The sequence below is a fragment of the Amaranthus tricolor genome, chromosome 6 (assembly GCF_026212465.1).
Source record: "Amaranthus tricolor cultivar Red isolate AtriRed21 chromosome 6, ASM2621246v1, whole genome shotgun sequence".
In the NCBI taxonomy this organism is placed as follows: domain Eukaryota; kingdom Viridiplantae; phylum Streptophyta; class Magnoliopsida; order Caryophyllales; family Amaranthaceae; genus Amaranthus; species Amaranthus tricolor.
Window position 1 is genome coordinate 19,902,538 of NC_080052.1, and position 15,320 is coordinate 19,917,857.

A 15,320-nucleotide genomic window follows, 5' to 3' on the forward strand; every position below is an offset into this window, starting at 1 on the left:
TACAATCATGAGAGTGATCGACTCCCATGTTAGAATTAGGTGACGCCTGACGCTCTAGAGTTTGTCATATCATCGTTATCTCCATATCGTTTCTGTTTTTGCATTAGTTTTTTTGCGTTATAGTATTAGTTCTCAACCCATATCTTTTGTTTACCCGTGTCTTGTAATCATTAAACAGCCTCATTGTGTTCGACCCACAGCTACACGTCAACCGTGCGCTTGCAGTTATTAAAATTTGCACTATCACACAACAATTATGCGTCTTATTTATACAAAATATAGCGACAACACGGCGATTACAAACCCATCGCCATTTTTCAAATTCAAATTCAAAAAATACGGACGAACAATGGCGACGAGCTGGCTACCAAATAACTCGTCGCCACAGATTAAAATAAAAAACAAAAAAAGTACTAGTATTGGCGACCAAAGGGCTACTAACGTAGCCGTCGCCTACTTTGAAAAAACAATAAAATAAAATAAAAAAATTACTACGGCGGGCGACGAAATGACAACTACAGTGCCCGTCGCCAACGTTCGCAAAAGATTAAAATAAAAACCAAAAAAAAAATACTGCGCCTGGCGACTAAATGGCGACCAACGTGCCCGTCGCCAACTACCTTTTTCCATCTGGCGACCAAGCTGTCCCTCGCCTTGCCGTCGCCACTGGCAACCAAAACCTTCCCCTCACTTTTTTCCCATCGCTATTTCAATACTTATTTGTAGTGTTAGTGACATTTATTAGACTCTTTAGCAGCATAATAAAGAATCATACTTGTAACACCCCTGCCTGATGAACTGCCAGTGACTACCCATGGAGACTGTAGACTGGACCCACAGACTAACACAAGTCTTTTCAGCGCACTTTGGCTTCATTCGTGCACCCTGGAAAGCTTGTGGAGTTCTTAGCAAATGGATTCCCTTGAAAAGAAGATGCACCTTGTTGATATGAGTAGTTTATCAATCCTTTTTAAAGCTCAATCTAGGGTATCACAATACTAAAGTTTTTCGCGACATAGAATCTAATGACGTTTCTCATAAATGCTCTTATAGATTATTGTAACAATTACATATGTTACTAAAGACCCAACAAAGTGTCACTAAATCACTTTATAGTGAAACTTAAAAATATTAATAATTATTACACTAAAAATATAAATTTGTTACATTTTTTAAAATATCACTAAATTTTATGTCGCAAAAAATAAAACATATAGAATCTTGCGGAGCTCATATGACAATCAATATTACATGTGTGGCTCTCCTTTTTGCATGTTCTTTCCCACCACCGTTACCGGTTTTGCTCCATCCTGGCATACTTTGCTTTCCACCTAAAAGCGCAAGCCTCAAAGAGGTTTAACAAAGAAAAACAAATGAAAATATAATGCAAAAATGAACACAAGTGTTTATGAGGTATCTTGAATACCTCCCCCTCAAATACAGTTTATTATAATGAACTCAACAATTACAAGTATAATAAACCACCCTTATCTTGAGAACAATCTCTCAAGATCACAAATACTAAAGCAAAGTAAGAACACTCTCAAGATTCTAACAATGCAATAGCCCACTCAACAATATGTGTGTTTGTGGTGAATGTTACTATGAGTGATGAATCCTATTTATAGCCAAGATATTCACAACTCTTAGTATTCCCTCATAAATCGCCATAAACATACATATAACATCTCAATTAACATCCTAATTAACTATGACAATAAACATTACAATAAACAATAGAGTAATGCACCACATTATTGCATAGACACTACAAATTCCGACCAAAAACAGATTCCAATGTAGTCTGCTGGACTTCCGCTCGACCCGAGCCACTATCTCGCTCGGTCGAGCGAGCTTCCAGAGAAGCTACTGACTTGTTCTGCACACCTTGCTCGACCGAGCCAACACCGCTCGACCGGTCGAGCCAGACATAGCTCGATCGAGCGCCTGGTCGAGCTGCTCACAGTCTGTTTCTCTTCTTGTTGCTTTGATCAAACAACTCTCATCAACCGTTCCAAACCTTAAACCACCCATATTCGACACATCTTTATCAACCCTCTCTAAAGTACAAGACAAAGCATGTTCGATTTTTTGTTTAAAGTTAACGTCATCATTAAGATTATTGGTACTTTCTTTAACACCACCATTCTCAACAACACATAGAATTAAACAAAGCACATTCATTAGTAGTGAAGCCAAAATATAGGAGTATGAATTATGATGGAAACAAGTATAATTACGTCATTACGTGATGAGGTTGCATGCAGGTAACATTAAGCACGTATATGCAGGGGTAGGCTGAAAATGGGATCCTTTGAATTTTTAACTTTGATCTCATTACTAGTACATGACATATAGTTTAGATTGTGCAAAAATATAACACAAATTAGTATAGTTCAATCGTCGGAAAAATACATTTGTAACAATTAAAGTTAAGGGATTATATCCTAAGGTAAACAGTTTTTTTTTTGATAAATTAATAAATTTATATTATAATGTCATATTTTTTTATCTTTTATAATTTTACATTTATCCTTTTTTAGTGTGTGTTTATATTTTTATTATCTGATTTTTAATAGTGTTTTTTTGGAGACTTACATACCAGGCGAAAAATAGAGTCAAAAACACTTTGTTTTTTAAAAGGGATAATTATAAAGAAGCTTCAACTCCATTTGTTGAAGGTATTCATTCGGCTCATCGAGTTAATTTAAAATTAGGTGTTTCGGGTCGGTTCAAAAATGGGTGTTACGTCCATATTGAATTTTACATAATTGTAAATCATTTTTGAAGTTGAGTTAAATTGGGTTTGGTTACAAAAACGGGTAAATATCGGGTCATCGGGTTTGTTTTGAACACTTTTTATTTTCAGTCTATATAATTTTAAAAATTTTTATTAATTTACTTAGTTTTTATGTAGTAAATAATTTGCTAGTATATCAACTATTTAACCCTCTAATTTAAAATTTCGGCTTCAACCTTAATTCAAAATGAGACGACATTAGATTAGATAGGATGGGGGTAGCTTTTAAAAATGGGTTTAGGGTCGATCTTAGATGGAAACCCACTTTTACTAGAAAGGACTAAATGATCTCTATAGGATACTATATACTAGTCATGACTCCTTCATACATGTCTTGTATGACCTTTATATACCTCAACATTATACCCTTAGCCTCAGGGCTATCCTATTTAATGGTTCGAGAACAATATATATATATATATATATATATATATATATATATATATATATATATATATATATATATATATATATATATATATATATATATATATATATATATATATATATATATATATATATATATATATATATAGATATATATATATATATATATATATATATATATATATATATATATATATATATATATTCAAAAGTAGGAATGGGCATGGGTCTTGAACCCTAAGGGTCTAATTCTGTTCCAATCCTAATTAAAAGGTCTCGATTCTCCTATTTTTGGACCCTTTGGGTTCTGGTCGGATCTGGGTTTATGACTTTAGGGTTTAGATCCAGGTCTACACATTTGAGACCCAGATACCATCCAAATTTGACCCAAGAAATCATTTACATATTTTTTTTTCAAAGTTATATCTTAGCTATTATGTGTATTTCCTTGTTAATTTGGAACATTGTTATATATTTTGAAACATTACATAATTTGAAATTTTGTCGGTTTATGTAATTTGAAATGTGTTTGTTGTATCTATACTTTAAAAATCGAAAGACTTTATAAAAATTTCATTTTAAGAATTTGAATGTTGGAAAGCTTCATATATTTAATTTCTCAATAATTATAAGTACTAGAAGGTCCTTATTAGTTGAAAATCTTTAAATAAGTTTTTACAAATAGATGAAAATAGTATAATTTATTTTTGAAAATATTTCATTAAAAAAAAATAAAAAAAATATGATTTTGGACCCAAATCTTAACCCTAAACCCGCTAGACTCTAAGGGTCTGGTTCATGATCCAAATTCAAATCCTTTAAATCTGAATTTGGGTATGAGTAATATAAAAAAACAAGGCTTAGATCTGAATCTAGCTAGATCCGATCGAGATCCGGCGATGTATATTTTCCTTGTCGAAAGAGATGTTATTCATCTTAACTCTCTAAAGGTCAACTTATTATAGAGAATAGCACCATGATTAGAAATATGACTACTAACTAGAGTTATGGTTGTAGTTGTCTATTGTAGTATGTTTAGACTGAGAGTTGACACGAGAAGGCAAGCATGCAGTAGGTACGAATGGCGCCTTTGTGTTACCTGGAAAACCTGTCCTTTGACCTTTATTTCCAATCGCTATGGTTTTTGTCCAAACTCCGGATCAGGCGACTTATGTGTTTTCTCTCCAAAATATGACTAGCTAGCTATAAATGCAAACACTACCAATAAAAAATTTGACATTTTTTTTTTATTATTATTGAACCCGTCACAAGGTGGCGACGAGAAAGGCGATTGCTAGGATCATCGCCCTTTTTGAGGACGCACTGGAGTCCAATTTAATTTAGCGTCTACTTATTTAGCAACGTTACTGTCGAAACGATTTCGCGTTGAAAAAGTATATTTTGTCGCTAATTCCTATCTTTTTAGTGTACTTAATTAACATTTATTTTATTTATGGAATTCACTATATATAAATGAGAATTAGAAAATAAATTAATACATTTCTCAACAAACAGATGTACTTGATTAATTTTCTGGGATGGTTAAGAATGACATGTATATCAATTTTAAAAGAAGAAACAGTTCCCACAGCTCACAGTCACAAGCGTGGTTATCAAAATCGTGATCTGGATCGTAGGATCGTACGATCCTACGACCCAGATCTGTGCCAACGACTAGAAACGTGCATAGGATTGGAATCAGTCAGGATCATGCATAGGATCTGTGGGATCGGTCAGGGTCGGTGGGATCGGCTAGGATTGTGGACAAGATCGTTAAGATTGGCTAGGATCTTTGGTGGGATATGTAGGATCGGTCAATACTACTAATTTAAATTTTTTTTGTTGTATCTTTGTTCATTTTTGCTTACTATGGTTTATTATTATATCCTTATGTGTATGTGCTATGAATGTATTATGTGTAGTGTATATCTTATATATTTTTTCGTTTCATTAAGAATAGAGAAAAAATACGGCATTAAAAAAGTAAGATATGTATGTATTTTAAAATTAAAGCAAAATCTTAAGAAAATGTATGGGTACTTAATGCTTTTTTAAATTGAAAATGATCAAACAATAAACATCGACATGATACAACTTATTAATTCTGCAAATTTGTAGGATCGTCGATCCTACGATCCAATCCTACAATCCGATCCCACCAGTTAATTTTGATTCTATGTAGAATCCCGATCATGAAAAACTTGATCATTGGTAGTTTTTTGTCCAACATACTCTCATTTATTTGAAATTGTTATTTCTTTTTTTTCTAAAGTGCTTTTCTAAAATTTTTTAATTTCACACTTTTATATTTGATAGTGTTTAGATTCTCTCTTCAAATCTTGTCAATAAATTTATTCTCATTTTGATTATATATATATTTTTTTCTTTCCCTCTAAAATATTTTATTTTGTGATTTTCATTATTACATTTAAAAAATTCTAAGTAACTAAGTAGTCGTCTTATACTCTCTCTGACTCTCTTTATTTGAATCCCTTGTCATTTTAGTTTTACTTATTTTGAACTCTTTCTCTTTTTGGCAATAGTCTTACTTTCTTTTTTTCTTAATTTCATTCACAAAGTTGTTATATCTCTCCATCTTAACCATTTATTTTTATCATTCACTTGTTTTTTGTGTCTTATTTTACAATATAATTCATCTTTTCACTAAATTTCTTCTAAAACATTCAGGTCAAATCTTATAGTTATGGAGGGAGTATATAATAATTTCTGTTCACTAGTGGAAAAAACCTCATTTGCTGCGTGTCATTTGTTGCGGTTTTCCTTAGACGCAACATTAAATAGCAAAAAAATAAGAAAAAAAATATAGCACAAATGCTGCGGGCTACCTGATGCCCACAGCAAATAAGCCTTATTTGTTGCGGTTTTATTAAGCTCGCAGCAAATAAGTGCTTATTTGTTGTGGTTTTTTTCTAGCCCGCAGGAAATAGTCAGTTCAAGAAATATAAAAACCGCGTTTTGACGTTCAATTGCTTAAAAACCTCAAATAACTTTCTTCAAAAACCCACGACGATGACTGTCTTCTTCTTCAAGCTCTTCAATTTCAGAAAATTTCTTCAAAAACCAACGAAAAATCTCTTCAAGTTCTTCAAGTTTTTCAAATCATACGACTTATCTACTGTGTTTTCTCTTCATTTCGTTCATCATCTTCCAAACCCCACAACTTTGTTTAAGTTCTTCAAGTTCCTGTGTTGTTGAAATTTGTTGCTTCAATAACCACCCATTGCATGAATTTCCTTCTCCATCTTTGTTTAAGTTCTTAAACCCAGGCCACCATTGTTGCTTTTCCTTCAAAAGCCACGAAATTAGAGCTAGTATTGTTCTTTTTCAAGTCATTGTGTTTTAATAAGGGTTTAGTCTTTTTTTATACTAATTTTGATATTGTTTTTCATTGTAGGTTACATGCATAATCTTATTTTAGAAACAAAATTATGAAATCTTATTACCAAGGTATGTATTTTATATTTGAATGTGAATAATTTACTTATGTATGTACTTGAATATTTGAATGTGAATAATTTTAATTAATTAGAATTTTTAGGGTAGATTGAATGTGAATAATTTACTTATGTATATATGTAGTTGTATATTTGAATGTGAATAATTACTTATGTATGTGGTATCAATGGTTCAATGGGTAGTTGTTCTTATAAACGACATCATGTAAGATTATAATCATATAATTTAATTATCAATCTTTATCTGTGTGAAGTAGAAATTTGAAAGTAGGATAGTGGCTTTTGCTTATCGAAAATCGGCTAAGAAATTGAAGAGATGTAAAGAACCTTAGAATGAAATGAGATTTATATACATTACTTATAAAATACAAGAAGATATCTTTTAGCTAATGAACAATTCTTTTAGCTTCAATCAGGTTCAAAAGGTTCGTTGCTTTTGTGCCATTATTTTTATGTTTATAAAGATTTAAGATTGAACGCGATGTTTGTGAATGATCAAGTTCCCAACTCTTATGATTGTACATCTACAATATTATGTAGAATGTGTGAAAAGAGGAGATTACATGGAAGTTACAGACTATAGTGCTGACATCAGGGAGCAAACTTAGAAATTAAAGTTGCTTATGTTAATTTGTGTTTTAATATAATTGGTCAGATTCTCACTAGCCTTGTAATGAGCCCTCCAAAGGTATTTCCTATTTCATTTTAACTATATAATGAGGATTTTCCTTGGTGATTGATTAATGATAATGTATTAATCTTTTTCTATTTTTAGGATTAAGTTGGTATTCTAATGTACTTCTAGGATGTTAATTAATTATGTTTTTGGATGAGTTTTAATGATTATTTGTGTTTCGTTGGACTTGCAGATTGATAGTTTACCATGGCGATGTTTATTCGAAGGACAAAAATTCTCAACTCGAATCCACTATTCACTTTCTCAAGCTGCTTTCTATATGAAACATGTAGGAATGAATCTCAAAAACCGAGAGCTTTTGATGTGTGACAAACATGTAAGATGTGTGGCACTCATTTTGGAATCAAGTATTCATTATTTTTATGACTAGAGTAAGTTTAAAAGTAATTGTGTTAAGTTTAAAAGCACCTTTTGATTTATTAGGACTTTAATTTGTATATGTACATATTATTATATTATATATATGATCGAGAGTTTACAAAGAGATTATTGGTGTTAATTGGTGATTATCATTAGATTAATCATTGTTTATTACATTGTGCATTATTTGATTATTTAATAATATTAAACGAAAAATAAAAAAGAAAAAAAGAGGCTATTTGCTGCGGGCTTCTTAAAAACCGCAGCAAATAGTCATACACTATTTGCTGCGGTTTTTTAAGAAGCCCGCAACAAATAGCCTTTTTTTGCTGCGGTTTTAAACCGCAGCAATCAAAATAGGCCATTTGCTGCTATCACTTGCTGCGGGCCAAAACCGCAGCATATTATGGCCAAAAAACCGCAGCAAATAAGGTTTTTTCCACTAGTGGTTGGAATGGTCTATCCCACATTGATATATTAAAAATGGTGTGCACACTTTATAAATTATTGGAACTCTTCTTCCCATAGTTATATGGTTTTGGGACCGTATATGTCTCCTTGGCATATGAAGTATGCACCTCGTATCTCCTCGTTAACATGTTGGCATTCACAATAAGTCCAGCCTATTCTAACATAGGTACGAGGAGGGGTTAAGCTGCATCCGCAATTCAAGCCCAAAGGGTTCTTGTGTGAGGGGTCGTGTTAGAGTATATAACATATCCTAGGGCCTTAACCATTAGTTTAACCTTTTGGTTGAGTTAGTTCCTTGACATGGTATCTGAGCCGATGGTTAGATCAAAAATTAAATAACAATAAGTCCGAAAAGAATGGCGTTCCTACCCTAATTGATTATTCTCACATGCAAACTTGACGGGGTTCGCATGTGAGGGGGGTGTTGGGTTGGTTTATCCCACATCGACAAATTAAAGATAGTGTATATACTTTCTAAGTTATTGGAGCCCTTCTTCCCATAACCATATGGTTTTGTGATGGTTAAATCTCACTGACTTATGAAGTGTGTGCACCTAGTGTCTCCCCTTTAATATGTTGACATTCAAAATAAGTCCAGCCTATTTTTACAAGATCAAGGAAATAGCAAAACTATATTTACTAGTCTTTTTTATTTTTATTTTGATACAATGAAAAAAAAGAATTTGCATTGATTTTTACAATGTATCAAATTTGAAGAGACAAATGTGTACTTTAATAACAATAGTACTTTTATTATAATAGTACATCACTAAACCGTATTAGGAGAAAATATTGGGATTATATTCATGGAGTGAATGAGAAGAGAGATTGATGGGTGAAGGGAGAATGAGGAGATATAAGTTACCATTGTTGAAGCTACAAAGTTGGAGTACTAGAGATGAAAAGCGGATGGAGAGCTATGTTACAATTATTAGGTTGAGTTAGGTCAAAGTTATTTGGGATAGTTAACGGTAAATTTGAACTTCAACAAATAATCTTATTTCAAGTTCACTAAAAATCGGCAGTTGGCAACAATGTCATCGCCTTTTGATTTTTCGTGACTGTAATTTGCAAAAAAAATAAATAAATAAATTACAAACTGTAATTTTAGAAAGGCTTAAACTTGATCATTGACAAAAAACTCTATTTGAATACTACGAAATACGAAGTATATTGTGTTTGGATGGAAGAAAATGGAGGGAAAGAAAGAGGAGGGATGAGGAATTCTTTGTTTGGATAATAAAATAAAAAGGGAAGGGATTTGAAAGGGGGGATTTGGAGAGATTAGATAAATAATTTTTATTAAGGTATTAATCTTTTCAAAGTTAAAAAGATTTGAAAGGAACACTCTAGTCACCCTTTCTTTTCCATCCCTCCTAAACAAACAAGAGTAACTTCCTTTTTATTTCCTTTCCTTCCTTTCCCTTCCCTCCCTTCCGTCCCATTCCTTTGCTTTTTTTTTTTCTCTCCAACGTTATCAAAACTTAGTGATAATGTCTATATATCTTGAATAGATGATCTGCTCATTCTATTTGCTTCTTTAAGCATATGAGTCGTGACAAATATATTTAACGTCAAATATCGTGAAGAGATGGAAATTATATCATCTCATTAATTAGTGACAAACCGAATGCATACACACATGACAAATACTTCTAAAAACAACTATATATCGTCACCCTAATCCATCATTAACAAACCAACCTTAACTAACCATCACGACACAACCACTCCACCACAACCAACAATTCATCACTAGAAGATACTTAGCCCAACGAGGATGTTTACCCATGTCAACCCTTACCCAAAAAATGCTCACTCACTCGAGTTTGAAACCAAAATCTAGTGGTAGTTCATGATTAGGGTTTAGGCGTTTTTCAAACAGATTGTAAAGTTCTTGGAGGCGCGAGTAGGGATGCTTTTAGGATAGGTTTGCAACTGTGTTAGTGGTGATTGTTCTATGTGTGTGGTTGTGTGTTGTAGATTTGAAACGTGGTTGTAAGGTGATAAGTGTTGGGCGATTGGGTGATTGGTTAATAGCGAGCAATCGAGGGGACTCCTGAAGGTTTGGTGATTGGTATAATGTGGGACTGTGATGGGAGTTGGGATGAGGGCTGGGTGGGTCACGGTGGGGTGGGGGGTATCAGTGGGATTCTTTTATTTAATTAGTTTTGTTAAAAAAAAAATCCCAAATGACCTCTTTAAAAAGTAACTTTGTATATTCATGGATAAACCTTTAAGTTTGTATTATTTATGTGATCGAGTTTATGTATAAAACTCTTTAAGTTTGTATTATTCATGTGGTCGAGACTTGCGTCTTTAAATAGTAACACCGCAAGTGCACGGTGTAACATAATACGTCGACAAGTATAGATCGAATTCTTAGGGAGTGAGGAATATAATAATAATTTCTCAATTGATTAATGCGTTCAAAAACTTATAATATGGTCATTAGTCGTAGAAACAACTAAAGGTAGCAATTAAAAGTATTAAAAGCAATAACTAAGCATAATAATAAATAAGAATGAAATGATCTAAAAACCATAAAAATAATACAAAGATAAGGTAAAGAAGCAAAGATTAGGCTTTCTCACTGCCAAACTTGTTGTTACCAATCTTGAACCTAAGCACATGCATAACTATGCATTATGGGGAAGAATGCATTTTAGATACTAGTGTTCTTTCTAAAGCAACAAAAACTTTCTAACATATGCTCAACTATCTATTCTGATAGTTATACACATTTCAAGACATGAAGCACAAATTCAGTAATTCCAATAAAAAAACATCTACCTATTCTCATGGAGATGATTCAATTTTCAAGCATGACTTATCATTTAAAAATCGGCTCTTGCTCGAATCAGATAATACTGATAATATCAACTCCCATATCAAACCATTAACCACTTACCCAAGCCAAAAGTAAAAAAAAAAAAACCAATTGCACTATATACTTGGTGATTATGCGCAGCCTAAACTAAATTGAACTACTCACTTATATTAAATTTGAACATAACCAAATGGAATAAATTCATGATAAGAACTAGCAACAACAAAGGGAATGAATTCACTCAGCTCATCAGTACTTGCTTCCGGAGCTTAGGTGAGCGGTCTATGTGCCAAATGTATTTGGTTTGTGCTCTTTTTTATGAGCTCTATCCAAAATGCATAAAAACACCAAAATATCCAACCAAGCATAAAATCCAAATAAAGCAAGCATAATTATGCAAAATCCCAATCCAAACAAGCTAAATAATGGGAAAAAAACATGAATAAAATGCAGCTAACATGATCAATTAAAAGTTGATATTATTATTGCAAAAAGATTAATATATTATATTATTCACGATTATTTTTCTATAAAATAATATTAAAAAAATGACAACATCAACAAATGAAATATAATTTTACACGTTAGCAGACCATTCCCCCTCAAAATCTTATAGAGAGGACACATAGACATGATGGACTTTGCTTTAATAAACACAACAGTGATTTCTCTCTTAATCTTATTCCATCAACTTACTCTTGATTTTATTTATCCCTTACAAGTTACAAGTTACAAGTTACAAGTTACAGTTCTATAAATAAATAGTAAACTTAGGGATATATAGCGAGTTTTGATTTAGAGAACAAATTTGATAGTAAGTAATAAATGGCGAAGATAAATCTATGTAAAAGGTAGTTTGTTGTAATTAGTTGACTAAAGACTGATAACAAAAAAAAAAAAAACTTTTTAATTTTCCTTGTTAAGATATTACTCTTTAGTTTGAGAATGTAGCAATAACAAACTTTACTTAACAATAAAGAAGCAAACAAAAGAGAATAAAACATTTCAAATTGAAGACATCCTTTTCAAAAATTTCATTTCCCAAAGGTTCAATCGTTCAATCGTGCTGAATTTGAATAGCTTGTTGAAGACTTGTAGATCCTTATTTTAAATTATTGAATTGCCATTTAGAATTTTAATTTGTAAGTAAAAAAAAAACCTAAATTAAAAGTAAAATTTAAACTGTTTTTTCTCCCCCTAACAATTGCTCTATAAGGTACCCGCCCATGATAAACGGTATTAGTGACTCTCCTTGTTAGAATAATATCTTTTGATTACTAGAATATTTTGTATAATCAATATGATTGTGTAGAATATTAGGTAAGTATTTAGTTTCCTAAAGTATAGTTTGTAATATTGTATATATTACCATTATTCCTAATGAGAAATCATTCATTCAAGCCAAATTATTCTTTCATGGTATCATTTGCCTAGGTTTCTTGCTTCCCTCATTTCTTATCACTTATCTCTTCCTTGCTCCCCAAGTGTGCACCCTTTCCGCCACCAATTTCTACCGCCACCTCTCCTTGTTGCCCTCTCCATGGCCTCTCCCAGAAAAATTCATCCCGCCACTTTGATTACTAACATTAAAACAAACGTGCCTATCCAACTTGATGAAGATGGTTCCAATTTTGATACTTGGGTCACTTTATTCAAGCTTCATTTTAGAGCTCACCTTGTGGATTCTCAAATTCTTCGCGATGACTCCTCTAAAGCATTAGTTTCTAAAGATTCTGAATGGCAACGTCTTGATGACATTGTTCGCACATGGATTTATGGCTCTATTAGTCCGTCTCTCCTTCAATCCATAGTTCGTCCCAATGATTGTGCCTTTGATGCTTGGAATCGTCTTGAGAACAATTTTCAAAATAATAAGACCTCTCGAATTCTTCATCTTGAGTCTCAATTTAATGACATTTCTCTATCCAATTTTCCCAATGTGAAATCTTATTGCAATGAACTTGAAACTATTGCTACTTCTCTTACTAATCTTGGCACTTCCATCTCCGATAATCGATTGGCTCTCAAAGTTCTTCATGGCTTGATTTTGGAATACAAAACTTTTCGGTCTTTGGTTCAACATATGAATCCTATTCCCTCTTTTGATACTCTTCGTTCTATGTTAGAATTGGAAGAGCGCTCCAATTCGGCCCTTATTACCACAAACAAAGCTTCTTTCTCAGAAAATTCCGCTCATTTTAACAACCGCGGCCCTCCCCACCACCGTGGTGGCCTCCGTCACTCTAGTCGTGGTGGTCGGACCCACCGTGGCAACCACCCTGGCTTCGCCAGTTCTTCTAGCCACTGGCAGCCACATTCCAGGCCCATTTTTCTTTTTCATTCTCGGCCCAACATAACCCCTTCTGGCCAACCCTCCTTTCCCTCTTATTCTTCCCCTTCTTGGCCTTACTGGGCCGTACAGAATTCGGCCCAGCCTGCTGCTCCCTTTCCCACTACACCTTGGGCTCCTTCTTCTCAAAGCAATGCACCTTCTGCTGGTCTTATTGGTCCTCGACCGGTACAAAGTTATCACACTAGGACTAGTGCTTCTATAAATTATATTCCTACGACATCGATCATGCCATGAACACTCTCTCTTTGTCTACTCCGGATGAGCAATTTTATATGGATACCGGTGCCACATCCCACATGACTCGATCTCGAGGTACTTTACTTCCTTATTTTCCTTTAAAGCATCAATATAATAATGCTATTGTTGTCGGTAATGGTAATTTAATTCCAGTTCTTGGTCACGGGCATATTTCTTTTCCTTCCTCCCAAAATCCCTTACCCTAAAAAATGTCTTACATGCACCTAAACTTACTAAAAACCTTATTTTTGTTCGTAAATTCACTCATGATAATATGGTTTCTGTTGAATTTGATCCTTTTGGCTTTTCTATGAAGGATTTGGCCACGGGGAGCATCGTTCTGAGATCTAATAGCACGGTGATCTTTATCCTTTTCCATCTACACATGGAGCTTCTCCTCCGTCCTCCACATCATCGGCTTTTTCTGTTTTTTCATCTAGTATTTGGCATTCCCGTTTAGGACATCCGGGCAATGCAGTTTTAAATTCCTTGTATTCTTCTCGTTTAATTCAATGTAATAAAGATCCTCATTTTGTTTGTCATTCTTGTCCTTTAGGAAAACACATTCAATTACCTTTTGTTAATTCTATGTCTATGAGTTCTAAGCCTTTTGATATTGTTCATAGTGATTTGTGGACATCTCCTATTTCTAGTCCATCAAGATATAAATATTACGTTCTTTTTCTTGATAATTATACTAATTTTTTGTGGACTTTTCCTTTATTTCGCAAATCTCAAGTTTATGATGTGTTTGTGAATTTCAATACTTTTGTTAATACCCAATTTGAGCTTAATATAAAATCTTTCCAATGTGATAACGGGGGTGAATTTGACAATAATATGTTTCATCAATTTTGTACTAGTCGGGGCATTACTCTTCGTTTTTCTTGACCTTACACACCTTCTCAAAATGGCAAATCCGAACGCAAAATCCGCTCCATCTATAACATAATTCGTACTCTTTTGTGTCATGCTTCCCTTCCTCCGTCTTTTTGGCTTCACGCCTTAAACACGGCTACTTATCTCCTTAATATTCTCTCTTCTAAACTTCTTGGCAATCTCACTCCCACTCACATTCTTTATCGTAAGTCTCCTACATATACTCATCTACGGGTTTTTGGCTGTTTATGTTTTCCTCTCTTTCCCTCTACTACTATCCACATACTTCACCCACGTTCCGCTCCATGTGTCGTTTTAGGATACCCGTCTTCTCATAGAGGTTACAAGTGCTATGATTCCTCATCCTGCAAAATAATTATCTCACGACATGTTCTATTTGATGAAGCCACTTTTCCTTTTCTCAATCTCCTTTACCGTCTCCCTGCAACTACCAATTTTTAGATGATATTATTCCAATTCGCTTGCTCGAAACAGCCCAAACACACTCCTCTACCCAGCCTTTGCCCCAAACTAGTCCTGCCTCACTTCTAAGCCCAACAGCCTCCCCTACCCAGTCTATACCATCCTTTGGGCCTGATCTTTCGCTGAGCCCAACAGCCTCCCCTGCCCGCCTCTTTCCTCTATTGGGCCTCTAGTTGCTTCTGGCCTAGCTACCCTCCAGCCCACTCATTCCTTCTCCTCCTCTTCCCCCTTTCACCCACCCACCTCTACTGGGCCTGCCTCACGCAGCCTAGTCCAAACCCACCCTCATTCTTCCTCTTCCTCTTCCATTACCAACTCTCCATCCTCATCACCCGACATGGTTACGC

General features: G+C 33.9%; 2 protein-coding genes across 3 annotated transcripts in view; one reads left to right on the top strand and one right to left on the bottom strand.

The window, feature by feature from the left end:
- Positions 1-15,320, bottom strand: part of LOC130814806 (oxysterol-binding protein-related protein 4B-like) — a 988,965-nt gene that overhangs the window by 903,006 nt on the left and 70,639 nt on the right. The gene's annotated exons all lie outside the window — the stretch shown is intronic.
- Positions 12,562-13,608, top strand: LOC130815658 (uncharacterized). Its single transcript, XM_057682148.1, has one exon. It carries the CDS (start codon positions 12,562-12,564, stop codon positions 13,606-13,608), a length of 1,047 nt encoding a protein of 348 aa, XP_057538131.1.